At 56.5% G+C, this 19607-nt stretch overlaps 1 protein-coding gene across 2 annotated transcripts in view; it reads right to left on the minus strand.

The window, feature by feature from the left end:
- LOC134341913 (complement C1s subcomponent-like) overlaps positions 1 to 19607 on the minus strand; it is a 104066-nt gene that overhangs the window by 67824 nt on the left and 16635 nt on the right. For both annotated transcript variants that reach the window (XM_063039843.1, XM_063039844.1), the window contains exons 6-10: positions 18591 to 18738; positions 16104 to 16216; positions 10570 to 10657; positions 9042 to 9161; positions 2981 to 3058 (exon numbers count right to left, since the gene is read on the minus strand). In XM_063039843.1, coding sequence (XP_062895913.1) covers positions 2981 to 3058; positions 9042 to 9161; positions 10570 to 10657; positions 16104 to 16216; positions 18591 to 18738 — 547 coding nt within the window. The remainder of the gene's footprint in view (positions 1 to 2980; positions 3059 to 9041; positions 9162 to 10569; positions 10658 to 16103; positions 16217 to 18590; positions 18739 to 19607) is intronic.

The following is a 19607-nucleotide window of genomic DNA, read 5'->3' on the forward strand; positions in this document are numbered from 1 at the left end:
CAGGGTGTTACACGGTCAGTGATTGCGTAGTGTTGATGTTCAGGGTGTTACACGGACAGTGATTGGGTAGTGTTGATATTCAGGGTGTTACAAGGTCAGTGATTGGGTAGTGTTGATGTTCAGGGTGTTACACAGTCAGTGATTGGGTAGTGTTGATGTTCAGGGTGTACACGGTCAGTGATTGGGTAGTGTTGATGTTCAGGGTGTTACACGGTCAGTGATTGGGTAGTGTTGATGTTCAGGGTGTTACACGGTCAGTGATTGGGTAGTGTTGATGTTCAGGGTGTTACACGGTCAGTGATTGGGTAGTGTTGATGTTCAGGGTGTTACACGGTCAGTGATTGGGTAGTGTTGATGTTCAGGGTGTTACACGGTGAGTGATTGGGTAGTGTTGATGTTCAGGGTGTTACACGGTCAGTGATTGGGTAGTGTTGATGTTCAGGGTGTTACACGGTCAGTGATTGGGTAGTGTTGATGTTCAGGGTGTTACACGGTCAGTGATTGGGTAGTGTTGATGTTCAGGGTGTTACACGGTCAGTGATTGGGTAGTGTTGATGTTCAGGGTGTTACACGGTCAGTGATTGGGTAGTGTTGATGTTCAGGGTGTTACACAGTCAGTGATTGGGTAGTGTTGATGTTCAGGGTGTTACACGGTGAGTGATTGGGTAGTGTTGATGTTCAGGGTGTTACACGGTCAGTGATTGGGTAGTGTTGATGTTCAGGGTGTTACACAGTCAGTGATTGGGTAGTGTTGATGGTCAGGGTGTTACACAGTCAGTGAGGGTGTTACACAGTCAGTGATTGGGTAGTGTTGATGTTCAGGGTGTTACACGGTGAGTGATTGGGTAGTGTTGATGTTCAGGGTGTTACACGGTGAGTGATTGGGTAGTGTTGATGTTCAGGGTGTTACGCGGTCAGTGATTGGGTAGTGTTGATGTTCAGGGTGTTTCCCGGTAACTGATTGGGTAGTGCGGATGTTCAGGGTGTTACACGGACAGTGATTGGGTAGTGTTGATATTCAGGGTGTTACAAGGTCAGTGATTGGGTAGTGTTGATGTTCAGGGTGTTACACGGTCAGTGATTGGGTAGTGTTGATGTTCAGGGTGTTACACGGTGAGTGATTGGGTAGTGTTGATGTTCAGGGTGTTACACGGTCAGTGATTGGGTAGTGTTGATGTTCAGGGTGTTACACGGTCAGTGATTGGGTAGTGTTGATGTTCAGGGTGTTACACGGTGAGTGATTGGGTAGTGTTGATGTTCAGGGTGTTACACGGTCAGTGATTGGGTAGTGTTGATGTTCAGGGTGTTACACGGTCAGTGATTGGGTAGTGTTGATGTTCAGGGTGTTACACAGTCAGTGATTGGGTAGTGTTGATGTTCAGGGTGTTACACGGTCAGTGATTGGGTAGTGTTGATGTTCAGGGTGTTACACGGTCAGTGATTGGGTAGTGTCGATGTTCAGGGTGTTACACGGTCAGTGATTGGGTAGTGTTGATGTTCAGGGTGTCACACGGTCAGTGATTGGGTAGTGTTGATGTTCAGGGTGTTACACGGTCAGTGATTGGGTAGTGTTGATGTTCAGGGCGTTACACGGTCAGTGATTGGTTAGTGTTGATGTTCAGGGTGTTACACGGTGAGTGATAGGGTAGTGTTGATGTTCAGGGTGGTACACAGTCAGTGATTGGGTAGTGTTGATGTTCAGGGTGTTACAGGTCAGTGATTGGGTAGTGTTGATGTTCAGGGTGTTACACGGTCAGTGATTGGGTAGTGTTGATGTTCAGGGTGTTACACGGTCAGTGATTGGGTAGTGTTGATGTTCAGGGTGTTACACGGTCAGTGATTGGGTAGTGTTGATGTTCAGGGTGTTACACGGTGAGTGATTGGGTAGTGTTTACACGGTGAGTGATTGGGTGGTGTTGATGTTCAGGCTGTTACACGGTCAGTGATTGGGTAGTGTTGATGTTCAGGGTGTTACACGGTCAGTGATTGGGTAGTGTTGATGTTCAGGGTGTCACACGGTCAGTGATTGGGTAGTGTCGATGTTCAGGGTGTCACACGGTCAGTGATTGGGTAGTGTTGATGTTCAGGGTGTTACACAGTCAGTGATTGGGTAGTGTTGATGTTCAGGGTGTCACACGGTCAGTGATTGGGTAGTGTTGATGTTCAGGGTGTTACACGGTCAGTGATTGGGTAGTGTCGATGTTCAGGGTGTGACACTGTCAGTGATTGGGTAGTGTTGATGTTCAGGGTGTTACATGGTCAGTGATTGGGTAGTGTTGATGTTCAGGGTGTTACACTGTCAGTGATTGGGTAGTGTCGATGTTCAGGGTGTTACACGGTCAGTGATTGGGTAGTGTTGATAGTCAGGGTGTTACACGGTCAGTGATTGTGTAGTGTTGATAGTCAGGGTGTTACATGGTCAGTGATTGGGTAGTGTTGATGTTCAGGGTGTTACACGGTCAGTGATTGTGTAGTGTTGATAGTCAGGGTGTTGCACGGTCAGTGATTGGGTATTGTCGATGTTCAGGGTGTGACACTGTCAGTGATTGGGTAGTGTTGATGTTCAAGGTGTTACATGGTCAGCGACTGGGTAGTGTTGATGTTCAGGGTGTTACATGGTCAGTGATTGGGTAGTGTCGATGTTCAGGGTTTTACACGGTCAGTGATTGGGTAGTGTTGATGTTCAGGGTGTTACACGGTCAGTGATTGGGTAGTTTGATGTTCAGGGTGTTACACGGTTAGTGATTGGGTAGTTTGATGTTCAGGGTGTTACACGGTCAGTGATTGGGCAATGTTGATGTTCAGGGTGTTACACGGTCAGTGATTGGGTAGTGTTGATGTTCAGGGTGTTACACGGTCAGTGATTGGGTAGTGTTGATGTTCAGGGTGTTACACGGTCAGTGATTGGGTCGTGTCAATTTAGAGTGTTACACTGTCAGTTACAAAGGGGACGGCCACAAATTGTCAAAAGTTTCGGTACCTGGCGTGCATTTCGGCATCGTTGCCTCCCCGCTTTCAACGGCGACCCATTCTGCGCTGTCCGAGCATTCAAACTCCTCTGCGGCGGAGATGGGATGGTGGGGAGAGAGAGAGAGAGAGAGAGAGACGATAACGAAAGGAGGGACCTGCGCTGGAGAAAGCAGTGTTTCCAACGCCACGCCAGCAATCCCAGACCACTTCCGCCGGGAGACCGGAGCCCTGCTGACCGGCGGACGGGGCCGGACGGGGTCCGCTTAGGGAGGGGGGGTCGCCACTTGCCGACGAGACCGTACGCGCCGTCTCCCGATAAAAAAAAAAGCAGGCGCACTTCTCCGACCCCCACCACCCCAGTCCCCAGCCGCCAAACAAAAAATTAGCCTGCTCTTATCGGGGGACGTCGCTGTGGTTTCGCCGGCGAGTTGTAGACGCCTGTCTAGCAGATACTGTCCGGTGCATTGCGCCTTTCTATAAGACTACCCCCGCCCCCCGCCCACACACACACACACACACACACACACACACACACACACACTACAAAAAACACAACATATACTGTCTGTGCAGATGAAACCAGCTCTGCTAACGATGTTAAGCAGGTAGCCAAGACTGCCCTGCTTATGAAATTAGCTGGTCGCAGTCTTAAATAGACTCTGTAGACTGTTCGAGTTGGCTGAAACTTTCGATCCCGGGGTGGTGGAAAAAATAAACACTCTGCAGGCTTGAACTCGCCGACGCAATGGACTAATTGATCTCGGCAGACCGTCTTCGGCAGATGAACAACTCCGTAAGATTGTAGAAACATTCCGGAGGCCCGTGCACAGACATAGCCAGGAATCACCGACGCATTTAACCAACTAGATTCTGTGGACTGTTGGAGGGAGGACGTCGCAGAAACAGAACGGTTTATAGTATTAAATAAACGCAATAGCGTATTTGCCTCAGTGTACGGTGTATTATGACGGGTGGGGGGGTGCGTTCTCCTACTAAAAAGTTTCTGTCGCCTGATTGTTGATGGGGCGGGGACGCGGTGAGGTATTGTGACAGTCTAGTTCGGGTCATTTGGATCCTGTAGGGGTGTTTGCGGCTTGTGGGGGTGTTTTAAGGTGCTGAGAGGCAGGACTTATGAGCAATCTAGAGAGACATAATCTGATTCTGGACGGTCAGCATGGTTTTTTACCAAGGGCAGGTCGTGCCTTACGAGCCTGATTGAATTTTTTGAGGATGTGACTGAACACGTTGATGAAGTTAGAGCAGTAGATGTAGTGTATATGGATTTCTGCAAGGCTTTGATAAGGTACCCCGTGCCAGGCTTATTGAGAAAGTAAGGAGGCATGAGATCCAAGGAGACATTGCTTTGTGGATCCAGAACTGGCTTGCCCACAGAAGGCAAAGAGTGGTTGTAGACGGGTCATATTCTGCGCGGAGGTCGGTGCCTCGGGGATCTGTTCTGGGACCCCTACTCTTTGTGATTTTATAAATGACCTGGATGAGGAAGTGGAGGGATGGGTTAGTAAATTTGCCGATGACACAAAGGTTGGGGGTGTTGTGGATAGTGTGGAGGGCTGTCAGAGGTTACAGCGGGAGATCGATAGGATGCAAAACTGGGCTGAGAAGTGGCAGATGGAGTTCAACCCAGATAAGTGTGAGGTGGTTCATTTAGGTAGGTCAAATATGATGGTACAATATAGTATTAATGGTAAGACTCTTGGCAGTGTGGAGGATCAGAGGGATCTTGGGGTCCGAGTCCATAGGACACTCAAAGCTGCTGCACAGTTTGACTCTGTGGTTAAGAAGGCATACGGTGTATTGGCCTTCATCAATCGTGGAATTGAGTTTAGGAGCCGAGAGGTGATGTTACAGCTATATAGGACCCTGGTCAGACCCCACTTGGAGTACTGTGCTCAGTTCTGGTCGCCTCACTACAGGAAGGACATGGAAACCACAGAAAGGGTGCAGAGGAGATTTACAAGGATGTTGCCTGGATTGGGGAACATGTCTTATGAAAACAGGTTGAGTGAACTTGGCCTTTTCTCCTTGGAGCGACGGAGGATGAGAGGTGACCTGACAGAGGTGTATAAGATGATGAGAGGCATTGATCGTGTGGATAGTCAGAGGCTTTTCCCCAGGGCTGAAACGGCTGTCACGAGAGGCCACAGTTTTAAGGTGCTGAGAGGCAGGACTTATGAACAATCTGGAGAGACATAATCTGATTCGGGACGGTCAGCATGGTTTTTTATCAAGGGCAGGTCGTGCCTTACGAACCTGATTGAATTTCTCGAGGATGTGACTGAACACGTTGATGAAGGTAGAGCAGTAGATGTAGTGTATATGGGTTTCAGCAAGGCACTTGATAAGGTACCCCGTGCCAGGCTTATTGAGAAAGTAAGGAGGCATGGGATCCAAGGGGACATTGCTTAGTGGATCCAGAACTGGCTTGCCCACAGAAGGCAAAGAGTGGTTGTAGACGGGTCATATTCTGCATGGAGGCTGGTGACCAGTGGTGTGCCTCAGGGATCTGTTCTGGGACCCCTACTCTTTATGATTTGCCGATGACACAAAGGTTGGGGGTGTTGTGGATAGTGTGGAAAGCTGTCAGAGGTTACAGCGGGACATTGATAGGATGCAAAACTGGGCTGAGAAGTGGCAGATGGAGTTCAACCCAGGTAAGTGTGAGGTGGTTCATTTTGGTAGGTCAAATATGATGACAGAATATAGTATTAATGGCAAGACTCTTGGCAGTGTGGAGAGTCAGAGGGATCTTGGGGTCCGAGTCCATAGGACACTCAAAGCTGTTGCGCAGGTTGACTCTGTGGTTAAGAAGGCATATGGTGCATTGGCCTTCATTAACCACGGGATTGAGTTCAAGAGCCGAGAGGTAATGTTCCAGCTATATAGGACCCTGTTCGGACCCCACTTGGAGTACAGCAGTAGATGTAGTGTATATGGATTTCAGCAAGGCATTTGATAAGGTACCCCATGCAAGGCTTATTGGGAAAATAAGGGGGCATGGGATCCAAGGGGACATTGCTTTGTGGATCCAGAACTGGCTTGCCCACAGAAGGCAAAGAGTGGTTGTAGACGGGTCATATTCTGCGCGGAGGTCGGTGCCTCGGGGATCTGTTCTGGGACCCCTACTCTTTGTGATTTTATAAATGACATGGATGAGGAAGTGGAGGGATGGGTTAGTAAGTTTGCCGATGACACAAAGGTTGGGGGTGTTGTGGATAGTGTGGAGGGCTGTCAGAGGTTACAACGGGACATCGATAGGATGCAAAACTGGGCTGAGAAGTGGCAGATGGAGTTCAACCCAGCTAAGTGTGAAATGGTTCATTTTGGTAGGTCAAATGTGATGGCAGAATATAGCATTAATGGCAAGACTCTTGGCAGTGTGGAGGATCAGAGGAATCTTGCGGTCCGAGTCCATAGGACACTCAAAGCAGCTGCGTAGGTTGCCTCTGTGGTTAAGAAGGCATACGGTGCGTTGGCCTTCATCAACCGTGGGATTGAGTTTAGGAGCCGAGAGGTAATGTTGCAGCTATATAGGATCCTGGTCAGACCCCACTTGGAGTACTGTGCTCAGTTCTGGTCACCTCACTACAGGAAGGACGTGGAAACCATAGAAAGGGTGCAGAGGAGATTTACAAGGATGTTGCCTGGATTGGGGAGCATGTCTTATGAGAATAGGTTGAGTGAACTCGGCCTTTTCTCCTTGGAGCGACGGAGGATGAGAGGTGACCTGATAGAGGTGTATAAGATGATGAGAGGCATTGATCGTGTGGATAGTCAGAGGCTTTTCCCCCTGGGCTGAAACGGTTAGCACAAGAGGGCACAGGTTTAAGGTGCTGGGGAGTAGGTACAGAGGAGATGTCAGGGGTAAGTTTTTTCACACAGAGTGGTGAGTGTGTGGAATGGGCTGCCGGCCACGGTGGTGGAGGCGGATACGACAGGGTCTTTTAAGAGACTCTCGGACAGGTACATGGAGCTCAGAAAAATAGAGGGCTAAAATAGAGGTAATTTCTAAGGTAAGGACATGTTTGACGCAGCTTTGTGGGCCGAGGGGCCTGTATTGTGCTGTAGGTTTTCTCCATTTCTATGTTTCTTTGACCGTTCGGGAGGCGCGGCTTTGAGGGGTCCAACACATCACCGGGATCCCTGAGGAAGAGACACTGCGGACTGTTTGCCGTCACGTGCACGGCTGAAGCAGGTTCTGCTGGCTGAGGTTTCCAGAGCGAAGATTAAACCGATCCCAACAGGCTCTGTGAAGAAGATCGCGGGGCCACGCTCACTTCGATAGCCGGGGTTCAGAGCGTCCCGTCAAACACGTCCCACCCACTGTTTCACGCGAGGAAATGCTCAGGCCCGTCTTCCACCCGACCGGGAAACCTGCTTCAGAGTTTCTGCAGACCTTAAGCTCCTGTCCGCAGGTCGAACAATGTAAAAATAGAGATCTCGGTGAAACACACTCTGTAGACTGACTGCCGTCAGGCGTAGCATAGTACTGCGGTTCCGATGGAAGTAGATTCTGTAGACTGATTGCCGTCGGGAGTAGCATAGTACTGCGGTTCCGATGGAAGTAGATTCTGTAGACTGATTGCCGTCGGGATTAGCATAGTACTGCGGTTCCGGTGGAAGTAGATTCTGTAGACTGATTGCCGTCGGGATTAGCATAGTACTGCGGTTCCGGTGGAAGTAGATTCTGTAGACTGATTGCCGTCGGGATTAGCATAGTACTGCGGTTCCGATGGAAGTAGATTCTGTAGACTGACTGCTCTCGGGAGTAGCATAGTACTGTGGTTCCGATGGAAGTAGATTCTGTAGACTGATTGCCGTCCAGATTAGCATAGTACTGCGGTTCCGATGGAAGTAGATTCTGCAGACTAATTGCCGTCGGGATTAGCATAGTACTGTGGTTCCGATGGAAGTAGATTCTGTAGACTGATTGCCGTCGGGAGTAGCATAGTACTGCGATTCCGATGGAAGTAGATTCTGTAGACTGACTGCTCTCGGGAGTAGCATAGTACTGCGATTCCGATGGAAGTAGATTCTGTAGACTGACTGCTCTCGGGAGTAGCATAGTACTGTGGTTCCGATGGAAGTAGATTCTGTAGACTGACTGCTCTCGGGATTAGCATAGTACTGCGGTTCCGATGGAAGTAGATTCTGTAGACTGATTGCCGTCGGGATTAGCATAGTACTGCGGTTCCAATGGAAGTAGATTCTGTAGACTGATTGCCGTCGGGATTAGCATAGTACTGCGGTTCCGATGGAAGTAGATTCTGTAGACTGATTGCCGTCGGGATTAGCATAGTACTATGGTTCCGACGGAAGTAGATTTTGTAGACTGATTGCCGTCGGGATTAGCATAGTACTGCGGTTTCGATGGAAATAGATTCTGTAGACTGATTGCCATCGAGTGCAGCATAATAAGACCTTAAGACCATAAAACAGAGGAGCAGAAGTAGGCCATTCGGCCTATCGATTCTGCTCCGCCATTCAATCATGGGCTGATCCAATTCTTCCAGTCATCCCCACTCCTCTACTTCCTCTGCATACCCTTTGATGCCCTGGCGAATCTATCTCTGCCTTAAGTACACCCAATGACTTGGCCTCCACAGCCGCTCATGGCAGCAAATGCACAGATTTACCACCCTCTGACGAAAATCATTTCTCTGCATCTTAGTTATAAATGGACGTCGTTCAATCCTGAAGTCGTGCCCTCTTGTCCTAGACTCCACTACCATGGGAAACAACTTTGCCATATCTGATCTGTTCAGGTCTTTTAACATTCGGAATGTTTCTATGAGATCCACCCCGCCCTCTTCATTCTCCTGAACTCCAGGGAATACAGCCCAAGAGCTGCCAGATGATCCTCATACGGTAACCCTTTCATTCCTGGGTTCATTTTCGTGAATCTTCCCTGATCCCTCTCCAATGACAGTAGATATGGAGATTTGGAACAAGTAGATTCGGTAGACTATAGGGAGAGGCCCGGCGAGGGAGCAGCTGAAACGACAGGCGCGAACGGTCCCGTTCTGACCTCCGGCGGAGGGAGACAGGCTTACCGGCGCCCTCCAGGGCGTAATAGGGCTCCTCACAGCTGTACTTGACGCGGTTCCGGAAGAGGGTGGCGGAGAAAGCAGCCGTACCGTGCCGCAGGCGCCGGGGCTCCCCACAGTCGACGGCTGGGCGGTGGGGGGGGGGGCAAAGAGGGAGCAGTTATTGCAGGGGACCGGGTTACACTCCTCATCTCCGTCACCCCCTCGTTCCCTTACCTGCCTCCAGTTCTCCCTTCTCTCCCCTGCCCTCTTCCCCGTCTCCGTCACCACCCACCCCGCCCCTACACCTCTCCCCGTCTCCGTTACCCCTCCCTCCCCTACACCCCTCCCCGTCTCCGTCACACCCTCCCTCCCCTACACCCCTCCCCGTCTCCGTCACCCCTCCCTCCCCTACACCCCCCCGTCTCCGTCACCCCCTCCCTCCCCTACACCCCCCCGTATCCGTCACCCCCTCCCTCCCCTACACCCCTCCCCGTCTCTGTCACCCCACCCTCCCCTACACCACTCCCCGTCTCCGTCACCCCCTCCCTCCCCTACACCCCTCCCCGTCTCCGTCACCCCCTCCCTCCCCTACACCCCTCCCCGTCTCTGTCACCCCCACCCTCCCCTACACCACTCCCCGTCTCCGTCACCCCTCCCTCCCCTACACACCTCCCCGTCTCCGTCACCCCCTCCCTCCCCTACACCCCCGTCTCCGTCACCCCCTCCCTCCCCTACACCCCTCCCCGTCTCCGTCACCCCCTCCCTCCCCTACACCCCTCCCCGTCTCCGTCACCCCCTCCCTCCCCTACACCCCTCCCCGTCTCCGTCACCCCCTCCCTCCCCTACACCCCCGTCTCCGTCACCCCCTTCCTCCCCTACACCCCTCCTCGTCCCCGTCACCCACTCCCTCCCCTACACCCCCCCGTCTCCGTCACCCCCTCCCTCCCCTACACCCCCCCGTCTCTGTCACCCCCTCCCTCCCCTACACCCCCCGTCTCCGTCACCCCCTCCCTCCCCTACACCCCTCCCCGTCCCCGTCACCCCCTCCCTCCCCTACACCCCTCCCCGTCTCCGTCACCCCCTCCCTCCCCTCCACTTCTTCACTCTCCTACACCGCCGCCCGCCTTGCTCACCCCTCCCTCCAAGATACTTCTCCCCCTCTCCTCCTCCACCTCTCTCCTACATCATCCCCGTGTCCGTCACCCCCTCCCCCTCACGCCTCTTCCCCGTCCCCGTCTCCTTCCCCTACCATTCTTGCACGTCCGCCACCCTTTCCTCCCCGCGTCTGTGACTCCTATCCTCCCCTGCATGAAGCCTCGCCTCTGTGATTACCACCCCCCCCCACCCGCCTCTCCCGAATACTCATCCCCCTTTCGTCCCCTCCGTGACGGTACCGCTCCCCGCCCTCGTAACCTGCTCGTCTGCAACTCTCCCCGGACCGGACCTCCTGCTCCTCCCCGTCTCTGAAACGCGCCTCTTCATCCTCTATCCTTGCCCCTCCCCCGTCTCTCCTCAGGAGGGTGGGGGGTGGAGGTTCCGCGGATTTACTCACGGACACACGCGACGGACGAGGCGTTCCAGGTCCCGTCCCGTTGACAGAGCAGCAGCGCCGAGGCCGGGTGGCTGCCCCGGACCAGGTCCTGCCGGGCGAGATGGATCGCGCGTGAGGTTCTGGAGGAAGGGAGCGCCGCCGAGGGAGCGCCGCCGGTGGCGGAGGCGACTGGCCGGGAGGCAGGGAGCACTCACGGGTGCGGCGCTGGTTTCTGGCGGTGGGGGGAGGTGGTAGCGGGGACGACAGGAGAGTCGGTTGCCGAGGCGGGGAAGGAGTATCGACTGGGGGAGCGTTCGGGGCGAAGAGACGGAGAGTTGGGAGCTGCTGGAGAGGGCTTTGCGAGGAGGGAGAGGGGAGGGCAGGAGTGAGAAAGAGAGGAGGGAAGAGGGTGGCGAGGAGGAAAGTGGGAGGGGGTGTCTAGAAAGGCGAGAGGCTGGAGGTGGAGTGGCGGGGAGATGGGGAGGTGGTCATGAGGGGTCGAGGAGTGAGGGAGGAGTGGATGAGGGGGCGAGGAGGGAGAGGGGAGACGGAATGTCGAGGAGGGAGAGAGGTGTAGATCAGTTGGTTAGGAGAATGAGGGTGGAGATGACGGGGTGAGGAGGGAGAGAGTGGAGATAGTGTGTTGAGGAGGGTGAGTGTGGAGATGACGGGGTGAGGAGGGAGAGAGTGGAGATAGTGTGTTGAGGAGAGAGAGAGTGGAGATAGTGTGTTGAGGAGTTTGAGTGTGGAGATGAGGGGGCGAGGAGGGAGAGAGTGGAGATAGTGTGTTGAGGAGGGTGAGTATGGAGATGAGGGGTCGAGGAGGGTGAGAGTGGAGATGAGGGGGTGAGGAGGGAGAGAGTGGAGATAGTGTGTTGAGGAGTTTGAGTGTGGAGATGAGGGGGTGAGGAGGGAGAGAGTGGAGATAGTGTGTTGAGGAGGGTGAGTGTGGAGATGAGGGGTCGAGGAGGGAGAGAGTGGAGATAGTGTGTTGAGGAGGGTGAGTGTGGAGATGAGGGGGTGAGGAGGGAGATAGTGATGAGGGACGAGGAGGGAGAGAGTGGAGATGAGGGGTCGAGGAGGGAGAGAGTGGAGATGGGGTGGCGAGGAGGGTGAGGGTGGAGATGAGGGGGCGAGGAGGGAGAGAGTGGAGATGAGGGGGCGAGGAGGGAGAGAGTGGAGATGAGGGGGCGAGGAGGGAGAGAGTGGAGATGAGGGGGCGAGGAGGGAGAGAGTGGAGATGAGGGGGTGAGGAGGGAGAGAGTGGAGATAGTGTGTTGAGGAGGGTGAGTGTGGAGATGAGGGGTCGAGGAGGGAGAGAGTGGAGATAGTGTGTTGAGGAGGGTGAGTGTGGAGATGAGGGGGTGAGGAGGGAGATAGTGATGAGGGACGAGGAGGGAGAGAGTGGAGATGAGGGGTCGAGGAGGGAGAGAGTGGAGATGGGGTGGCAAGGAGGGTGAGGGTGGAGATGAGGGGGCGAGGAGGGAGAGAGTGGAGATAGTGTGTTGAGGAGTTTGAGTGTGGAGATGAGGGGGTGAGGAGGGAGATAGTGATGAGGGGGCGAGGAGGGTGAGGGTGGAGATGAGGGGGCGAGGAGGGAGAGAGTGGAGATGAGGGGGCGAGGAGGGAGAGAGTGGAGATGAGGGGGCGAGGAGGGAGAGAGTGGAGATGAGGGGGTGAGGAGGGAGAGAGTGGAGATAGTGTGTTGAGGAGGGTGAGTGTGGAGATGATGGGGTGAGGAGGGAGATAGTGATGAGGGGGCGAGGACGGAGAGAGTGGAGATGAGGGGTCGAGGAGGGAGAGAGTGGAGATAGTGTGTTGAGGAGGGTGAGTGTGGAGATGAGGGGGTGAGGAGGGAGATAGTGATGAGGGGGCGAGGAGGGAGAGAGTGGAGATGAGGGGTTGAGGAGGGAGAGAGTGGAGATAGTGTGTTGAGGAGTTTGAGTGTGGAGATGAGGGGGTGAGGAGGGAGAGAGTGGAGATAGTGTGTTGAGGAGGGTGAGTGTGGAGATGAGGGGTCGAGGAGGGAGAGAGTGGAGATGGGGTGGCGAGGAGGGAGAGAGTGGAGATGAGAGGATGAGGAGGGAGAGAGATGGTGATGGGTTGATGAGGAGGGAGAGGTGAATATGAAAGGATGAGGAGGGAGAGAAATGGTGATGGTTTGTGAGTAGGGAGAGGGTGGAGTTGGGTTAGTGAGGAGGGAGAGGGTGAAGTTGGGTTGATCAGGAGAGAGAGAGATGGCGATGGCTGGAAAGGAGGGAGATGGGGAGGAGGGAAAGGGTGGAGATGGGTTGGTGAGGAGGGAGTTGGGTTGGTGAGGAAGGAGAGGGTGGAGATGAAAGGATGAGGAGGGAGAGAGAATTGGTGATGGTTTGGTGAGGAGGGAGACGGGGTACCGAGGAGGAGAGGGTGGAGGTGGGTTGGTGAGGGTAGAGAGAGATGGTGATGGGTTGATGAGGAGGGAGAGGTGGAGATGGGTTGATGAGGAGGGAGAGGATGAAAGGATAAGGAGGGAGAGAGATGGTGATGGGTTGGTGAGGAGGGAGATGGGTGGAGGTGGGTTGGTGAGGGTAGAGAGAGATGGTGATGGGTTGGTGAGGAGGGAGAGGGTGGAGGTGGGTTGGTGAGGGTAGAGAGAGATGGTAATTGGTTGATGAGGAGGGAGATGGGGTACTGAGGAGGGAGAGGGTGGAGGTGGGTTGGTGAGGGTAGAGAGAGATGGTAATTGGTTGATGAGGAGGGAGATGGGGTACCGAGGAGAGAGAGGGTGGAGGTGGGTTGGTGAGGGTAGAGGAAGACGGTAATGGTTTGATGAGGAGGGAGATGGGTTGGTGAGGAGGGAGATGGGGTACCGAGGAGGAGAGGGTGGAGGTGGGTTGGTGAGGGTAGAGAGAGATGGTGATGGGTTGGTGAGGAGGGAGAGGGTGGAGGTGGGTTGGTGAGGGTAGAGAGAGATGGTGATGGGTTGGTGAGGAGGGAGATGGTTTGGCGAGGAGGGAGAGGGTGGAGGTGGGTCGGTGAGGGTAGAGGGAGATGGTAATTGGTTGATGAGGAGGGAGATGGGGTACCGAGGAGGGAGAGGGTGGAGGTGGGTTGGTGAGGGTAGAGAGAGATGGTGATGGGTTGGTGAGGAGGGAGAGGGTGGAGGTGGGTTGGTGAGGAGGGAGCTGCGTTGGTGAGGAGGGAGATGGGGTACGGAGGAGGAGAGGGTGGAGGTGGGTTGGTGAGGAGGGAGCTGCGTTGGTGAGGAGGGAGATGGGGTACCGAGGAGGAGAGGGTGGAGGTGGGTTGGTGAGGAGGGAGAGGATGAAAGAATAAGGAGGGAGAGAGATGGTGATGGGTTGGTGAGGAGGGAGATGGATGGAGGTGGGTTGATGAGGGTGGAGGTGGGTTGGTGAGGGTAGAGAGAGATGGTGATGGGTTGGTGAGGAGGGAGATGGATGGAGGTGGGTTGGTGAGGGTAGAGGGAGATGGTAATTGGTTGATGAGGAGGGAGATGGGGTACCGAGGAGGGAGAGGGTGGAGGTGGGTTGGTGAGGGTAGAGGAAGACGGTAATGGTTTGATGAGGAGGGAGATGGGTTGGTGAGGAGGGAGATGGGGTACCGAGGAGGAGAGGGTGGAGGTGGGTTGGTGAGGGTAGAGAGAGATGGTGATGGGTTGGTGAGGAGGGAGAGGGTGGAGGTGGGTTGGTGAGGGTAGAGAGAGATGGTAATTGGTTGATGAGGAGGGAGATGGGGTACCGAGGAGGGAGAGGGTGGAGGTGGGTTGGTGAGGGTAGAGAGAGATGGTGATGGGTTGGTGAGGAGGGAGAGGGTGGAGGTGGGTTGGTGAGGGTAGAGGGAGATGGTAATTGGTTGATGAGGAGGGAGATGGGGTACCGAGGAGGGAGAGGGTGGAGCTGGGTTGGTGAGGGTAGAGGGAGACGGTAATGGTTTGATGAGGAGGGAGATGGGTTGGTGAGGAGGGAGATGGGGTACCGAGGAGGAGAGGGTGTAGGTGGGTTGGTGAGGGTTGAGGGAGATGGTAATTGGTTGATGAGGAGGGAGATGGGGTACCGAGGAGGGAGAGGGTGGAGGTGGGTTGGTGAGGGTAGAGGGAGACGGTAATGGGTTGATGAGGAGGAGATGGGTTGGTGAGGAGGGAGATGGGGTACCGAGGAGGAGAGGGTGGAGGTGGGTTGGTGAGGGTAGAGAGAGATGGTGATGGGTTGGTGAGGAGGGAGAGGGTGGAGGTGGGTTGGTGAGGAGGGAGCTGCGTTGGTGAGGAGGGAGATGGGGTACCGAGGAGGAGAGGGTGGAGGTGGGTTGGTGAGGAGGGAGAGGATGAAAGGATAAGGAGGGAGAGAGATGGTGATGGGTTGGTGAGGAGGGAGATGGATGGAGGTGGGTTGGTGAGAGTAGAGGGAGATGGTAATTGGTTGATGAGGAGGGAGATGGGGTACCGAGGAGGGAGAGGGTGGAGGTGGGTTGGTGAGGAGGGAGCTGGGTTGGTGAGGAGGGAGATGTGTTGGTGAGGAGGGAGAGGGTGGAGGTGGGTTGGTGAGGGTAGAGGAAGACGGTAATGGTTTGATGAGGAGGGAGATGGGTTGGTGAGGAGGGAGATGGGGTACCGAGGAGGAGAGGGTGGAGGTGGGTTGGTGAGGGTAGAGGGAGATGGTAATTGGTTGATGAGGAGGGAGATGGGGTACCGAGGAGGGAGAGGGTGGAGGTGGGTTGGTGAGGGTAGAGGGAGACGGTAATGGGTTGATGAGGAGGGAGATGGGTTGGTGAGGAGGGAGATGGGGTACCGAGGAGGAGAGGGTGGAGGTGGGTTGGTGAGGAGGGAGAGGATGAAAGGATAAGGAGGGAAAGAGATGGTGATGGGTTGGTGAGGAGGGAGATGGATGGAGGTGGGTTGGTGAGGGTAGAGGGAGATGGTAATTGGTTGATGAGGAGGGAGATGGGATACCGAGGAGGGAGAGGGTGGAGGTGGGTTGGTGAGGAGGGAGCTGAGTTGGTGAGGAGGGAGATGTGTTGGTGAGGAGGGAGATGGGGTACCGAGGAGGGAGAGGGTGGAGGTGGGTTGGTGAGGGTAGAGAGAGATGGTGATTGGTTGGTGAGGAGGGAGAGGGTGGAGGTGGGTTGGTGAGGAGGGAGAGGGTGGAGGTGGGTTGGTGAGGAGGGAGATGTGTTGGTGAGGAGGGAGAGGGTGGAGGTGGGTTGGTGAGGAGGGAGATGTGTTGGTGAGGAGAGAGAGGGTGGAGGTGGGTTGGTGAGGAGGGAGAGGGTGGAGGTGGGTTGGTGAGGAGGGAGCTGCGTTGGTGAGGAGGGAGATGGGGTACCGAGGAGGAGAGGGTGGAGGTGGGTTGGTGAGGAGGGAGATGTGTTGGTGAGGAGGGAGAGGGTGGAGGTGGGTTGGTGAGGAGGGAGCTGGGTTGGTGAGGAGGGAGATGTGTTGGTGAGGAGGGAGAGGATGGAGGTGGGCTGGTGAGGGTAGAGTCAGAGTTAGAGATGAGGGAGCGCCATACTCCAGGGGCGGTGAGGAGGGAGCTCCGCCGGACGGAAAGCACGCTTACCAAGATTTCGTAGCCTCGCTCACAGTGCAGTTGGACGGTGTCGCGGTAATCGTACTCATCCCTCTGCGGGGAGATTATCCCTTGCTCAACCACGTCTAGGGGGCACTGCTTGGCTGCGGAGAGGGAGCGCAGCGGCCGGATTAAATCTGTTTGTCTCTAATAGACGAGACGGGGAGGGGGTGATGGAGACGGGGAGGTGTGTAGGGGAGGGAGGGGGTGACGGAGACGGGGAGGGGTGTAGAGGAGGGAGGGGGTGACGGAGACGGGGAAGGGTGTAGGGGAGGGAGGGGGTGACGGAGACGGGGAGGGGTGGAGGGGAGGGAGGGGGTGACGGAGACGGGGAGGGGTGTAGGGGAGGGAGGGGGTGATGGAGAGGGGAGGGGTGCAGGGGGAGGGAGGGGGTGACGGAGACGGGGAGGGGTGTAGGGGAGGGAGGGGGTGACGGAGACGGGGAGGGGTGCAGGGGAGGGAGGGGGTGATGGAGAGGGGAGGGGTGCAGGGGGAGGGAGGGGGTGATGGAGACGGGGAGGGGTGCAGGGGAGGGAGGGGGTGACGGAGACGGGGAAGGGTGTAGGGGAGGGAGGGGGTGACGGAGACGGGGGGGGGTGGAGGGGAGGGAGGGGGTGACGGAGACGGGGAGGGGTGTAGGGGAGGGAGGGGGTGATGGAGAGGGGAGGGGTGCAGGGGGAGGGAGGGGGTGACGGAGACGGGGAGGGGTGTAGGGGAGGGAGGGGGTGACGGAGACGGGAAGGGGGTGATGGAGAGGGGAGTGGTGCAGGGGGAGGGAGGGGGTGATGGAGAAGGGAGGGGTGCAGGGGGAGGGAGGGGGTGATGGAGAGGGGAGGGGTGCAGGGGGTAGGGGGTGATGGAGACGGGGAGGGGTGTAGGGGAGGGAGGGGGTGACGGAGACGGGGAGGGGTGTAGGGAACGGAGGGGGTGACGGAGACGGGGAAGGGTGTAGGGGAGGGAGGGGGTGATGGAGAGGGGAGGGGTGCAGGGGGAGGGAGGGGGTGACGGAGACGGGGAGGGGTGTAGGGGAGGGAGGGGGTGACGGAGACGGGGAGGGGTGCAGGGGAGGGAGGGGGTGATGGAGAGGGGAGGGGTGCAGGGGGAGGGAGGGGGTGACGGAGACGGGGAGGGGTGCAGGGGGAGGGAGGGGGTGACGGAGACGGGGAGGGGTGGAGGGGAGGGAGGGGGTGACGGAGACGGGGAAGGGTGTAGGGGAGGGAGGGGGTGACGGAGACGGGGGGGGTGGAGGGGAGGGAGGGGGTGACGGAGACGGGGAGGGGTGTAGGGGAGGGAGGGGGTGATGGAGAGGGGAGGGGTGCAGGGGGAGGGAGGGGGTGACGGAGACGGGGAGGGGTGTAGGGGAGGGAGGGGGTGACGGAGACGGGCAGGGGGTGATGGAGAGGGGAGTGGTGCAGGGGGAGGGAGGGGGTGATGGAGAAGGGAGGGGTGCAGGGGGAGGGAGGGGGTGATGGAGAGGGGAGGGGTGCAGGGGGTAGGGGGTGATGGAGACGGGGAGGGGTGTAGGGGAGGGAGGGGGTGACGGAGACGGGGAGGGGTGTAGGGAACGGAGGGGGTGACGGAGACGGGGAAGGGTATAGGGGAGGGAGGGGGTGACGGAGACGGGGAGGTGTGTAGGGGGAGGTAGGGAGTGATGGAGACGGGGAGGGAGGGGGTGAGGGAGATGTGGAGGGGTGTAGGGGAGGGTGGGGGTGACGGAGACGGGGAGGGGTGTAGGGGAGGGAGGAGGTGACGGAGACGGGGAGGGGTGTAGGGGAGGGAGGGGGTACGGAGACGGGGAGGGGTGTAGAGGAGGGAGGGGGTGACGGAGAGGGGGAGGGGTGTAGAGGAGGGAGGGGGTGATGGAGAGGGGAGGGGTGCAGGGGGAGGGAGGGGGTGACGGAGACGGGGAGGGGTGTAGGGGAGGGAGGGGGTGACGGAGACGGGGAGGGGTGGAGGGGAGGGAGGGGGTGACGGAGACGGGGAGGGGTGTAGGGGAGGGAGGGGGTGATGGAGACGGGGAGGGGTGGAGGGGAGGGAGGGGGTGACGGAGACGGGGAGGGCTGTAGGGGAGGGAGGGGGTGATGGAGAGGGGAGGGGTGCAGGGGGAGGGAGGGGGTGACGGAGACGGGGAGGGGTGTAGGGGAGGGAGGGGGTGACGGAGACGGGGAGGGGTGTAGGGGAGGGAGGGGGTGACGGAGATGGGAAGGGGGTGATGGAGAGGGGAGGGGTGCAGGGGGAGGGAGGGGGTGATGGAGAGGGGAGGGGTGCAGGGGGAGGGAGGGGGTGATGGAGAGGGGAGGGGTGCAGGGGGAGGGAGGGGGTGACGGAGAGGGGGGATGCAGGGGACAGGGGGAGTGATGGAGACGGGGAGGGAGCGTGTTACGAAGGCCGGTGCAGAGGGCGGACTGAACGGGCGGAGGGTTATGTTCGGGGCGGGGGCGGAAGGGTGGGTTCGAGCCGTTGGACAGGCCTCGTTACCGGTCGAGTGGTACTTGATCTGCCAGCCTCCCTGCTCCCCTGTGCCATCTGTCTGGAATGTGATGTCCACTGTGTTCTCCAGCTGGTCCGGGAGGCTGGGCGCCTGGTCCCCACAGAATGGCCCGTACTCTTTCCTTCCCGACTTGATCTGCGTTTGAGGACCGCTCTCGTTAACTTTTGCATCAGCACCCCCCGCCACAATCACGCCTCCCCCAAACTTCACAACACTCCACCCCCACGTCCAATCTTCCCTGACACCAGGAAACCATTACAGCCTAAATATTAAGAGGTGAAGGCGGATCGTTCCGGACGTCTGGGTACGAAGTAAATGACATATATTCAGCTGCGTGACTTTCCACGCACAGACTCGCTTCAGGGAAGTCGGCGGCGTCTGCGATAGGCTGGAAAGTTAACATACCGTGTGCTTCGGCCCAACGCCAGCCCTTGGCACCCCAATTTGTCTACATTATACGCAACTCCCTCCAAATTTGTTCCGTCCGTTACGAATTCCCAAAGTAATTTCACCATTGCTAACGGCTTGTGTCTCAATCGCTTCCTCTGCTACCTTCTACTAACTAGGGATCACTCTCTGCGTGAAATTTGCCCTTTAACGTGTTTTCCCTCATGTTATGAAGCTGGCAGTCATCTTGCCCTCACGATTGAACATCCCAGTATATCAACACTACCCAATCACAGACCGTGTAACACCCTGAACATCAACACTACCCAATCACTGACTGTGTAACACCCTGAACATCAACACTACCCAATCACTCACCGTGTAACACCCTGAACATCAACAATAACCAATCAATGACCGGGTAACACCCTGAACATCGACACTACCCAATCACTGACCGTGTAACACCCTGAACATCAACACTACCCAATCACTGACCGTGTAACACCCTGAACATCAACACTACCCAATCACTCACTGTGTAACACCCTGAATATCAACACCACCCAATCACTGACCGTGTAACACCCTGAACATCAACACTACCCAATCACTGA

Source organism: Mobula hypostoma, unplaced genomic scaffold, assembly GCF_963921235.1.
Source record: "Mobula hypostoma unplaced genomic scaffold, sMobHyp1.1 scaffold_172, whole genome shotgun sequence".
Taxonomy (NCBI): Eukaryota; Metazoa; Chordata; class Chondrichthyes; order Myliobatiformes; family Myliobatidae; genus Mobula; species Mobula hypostoma.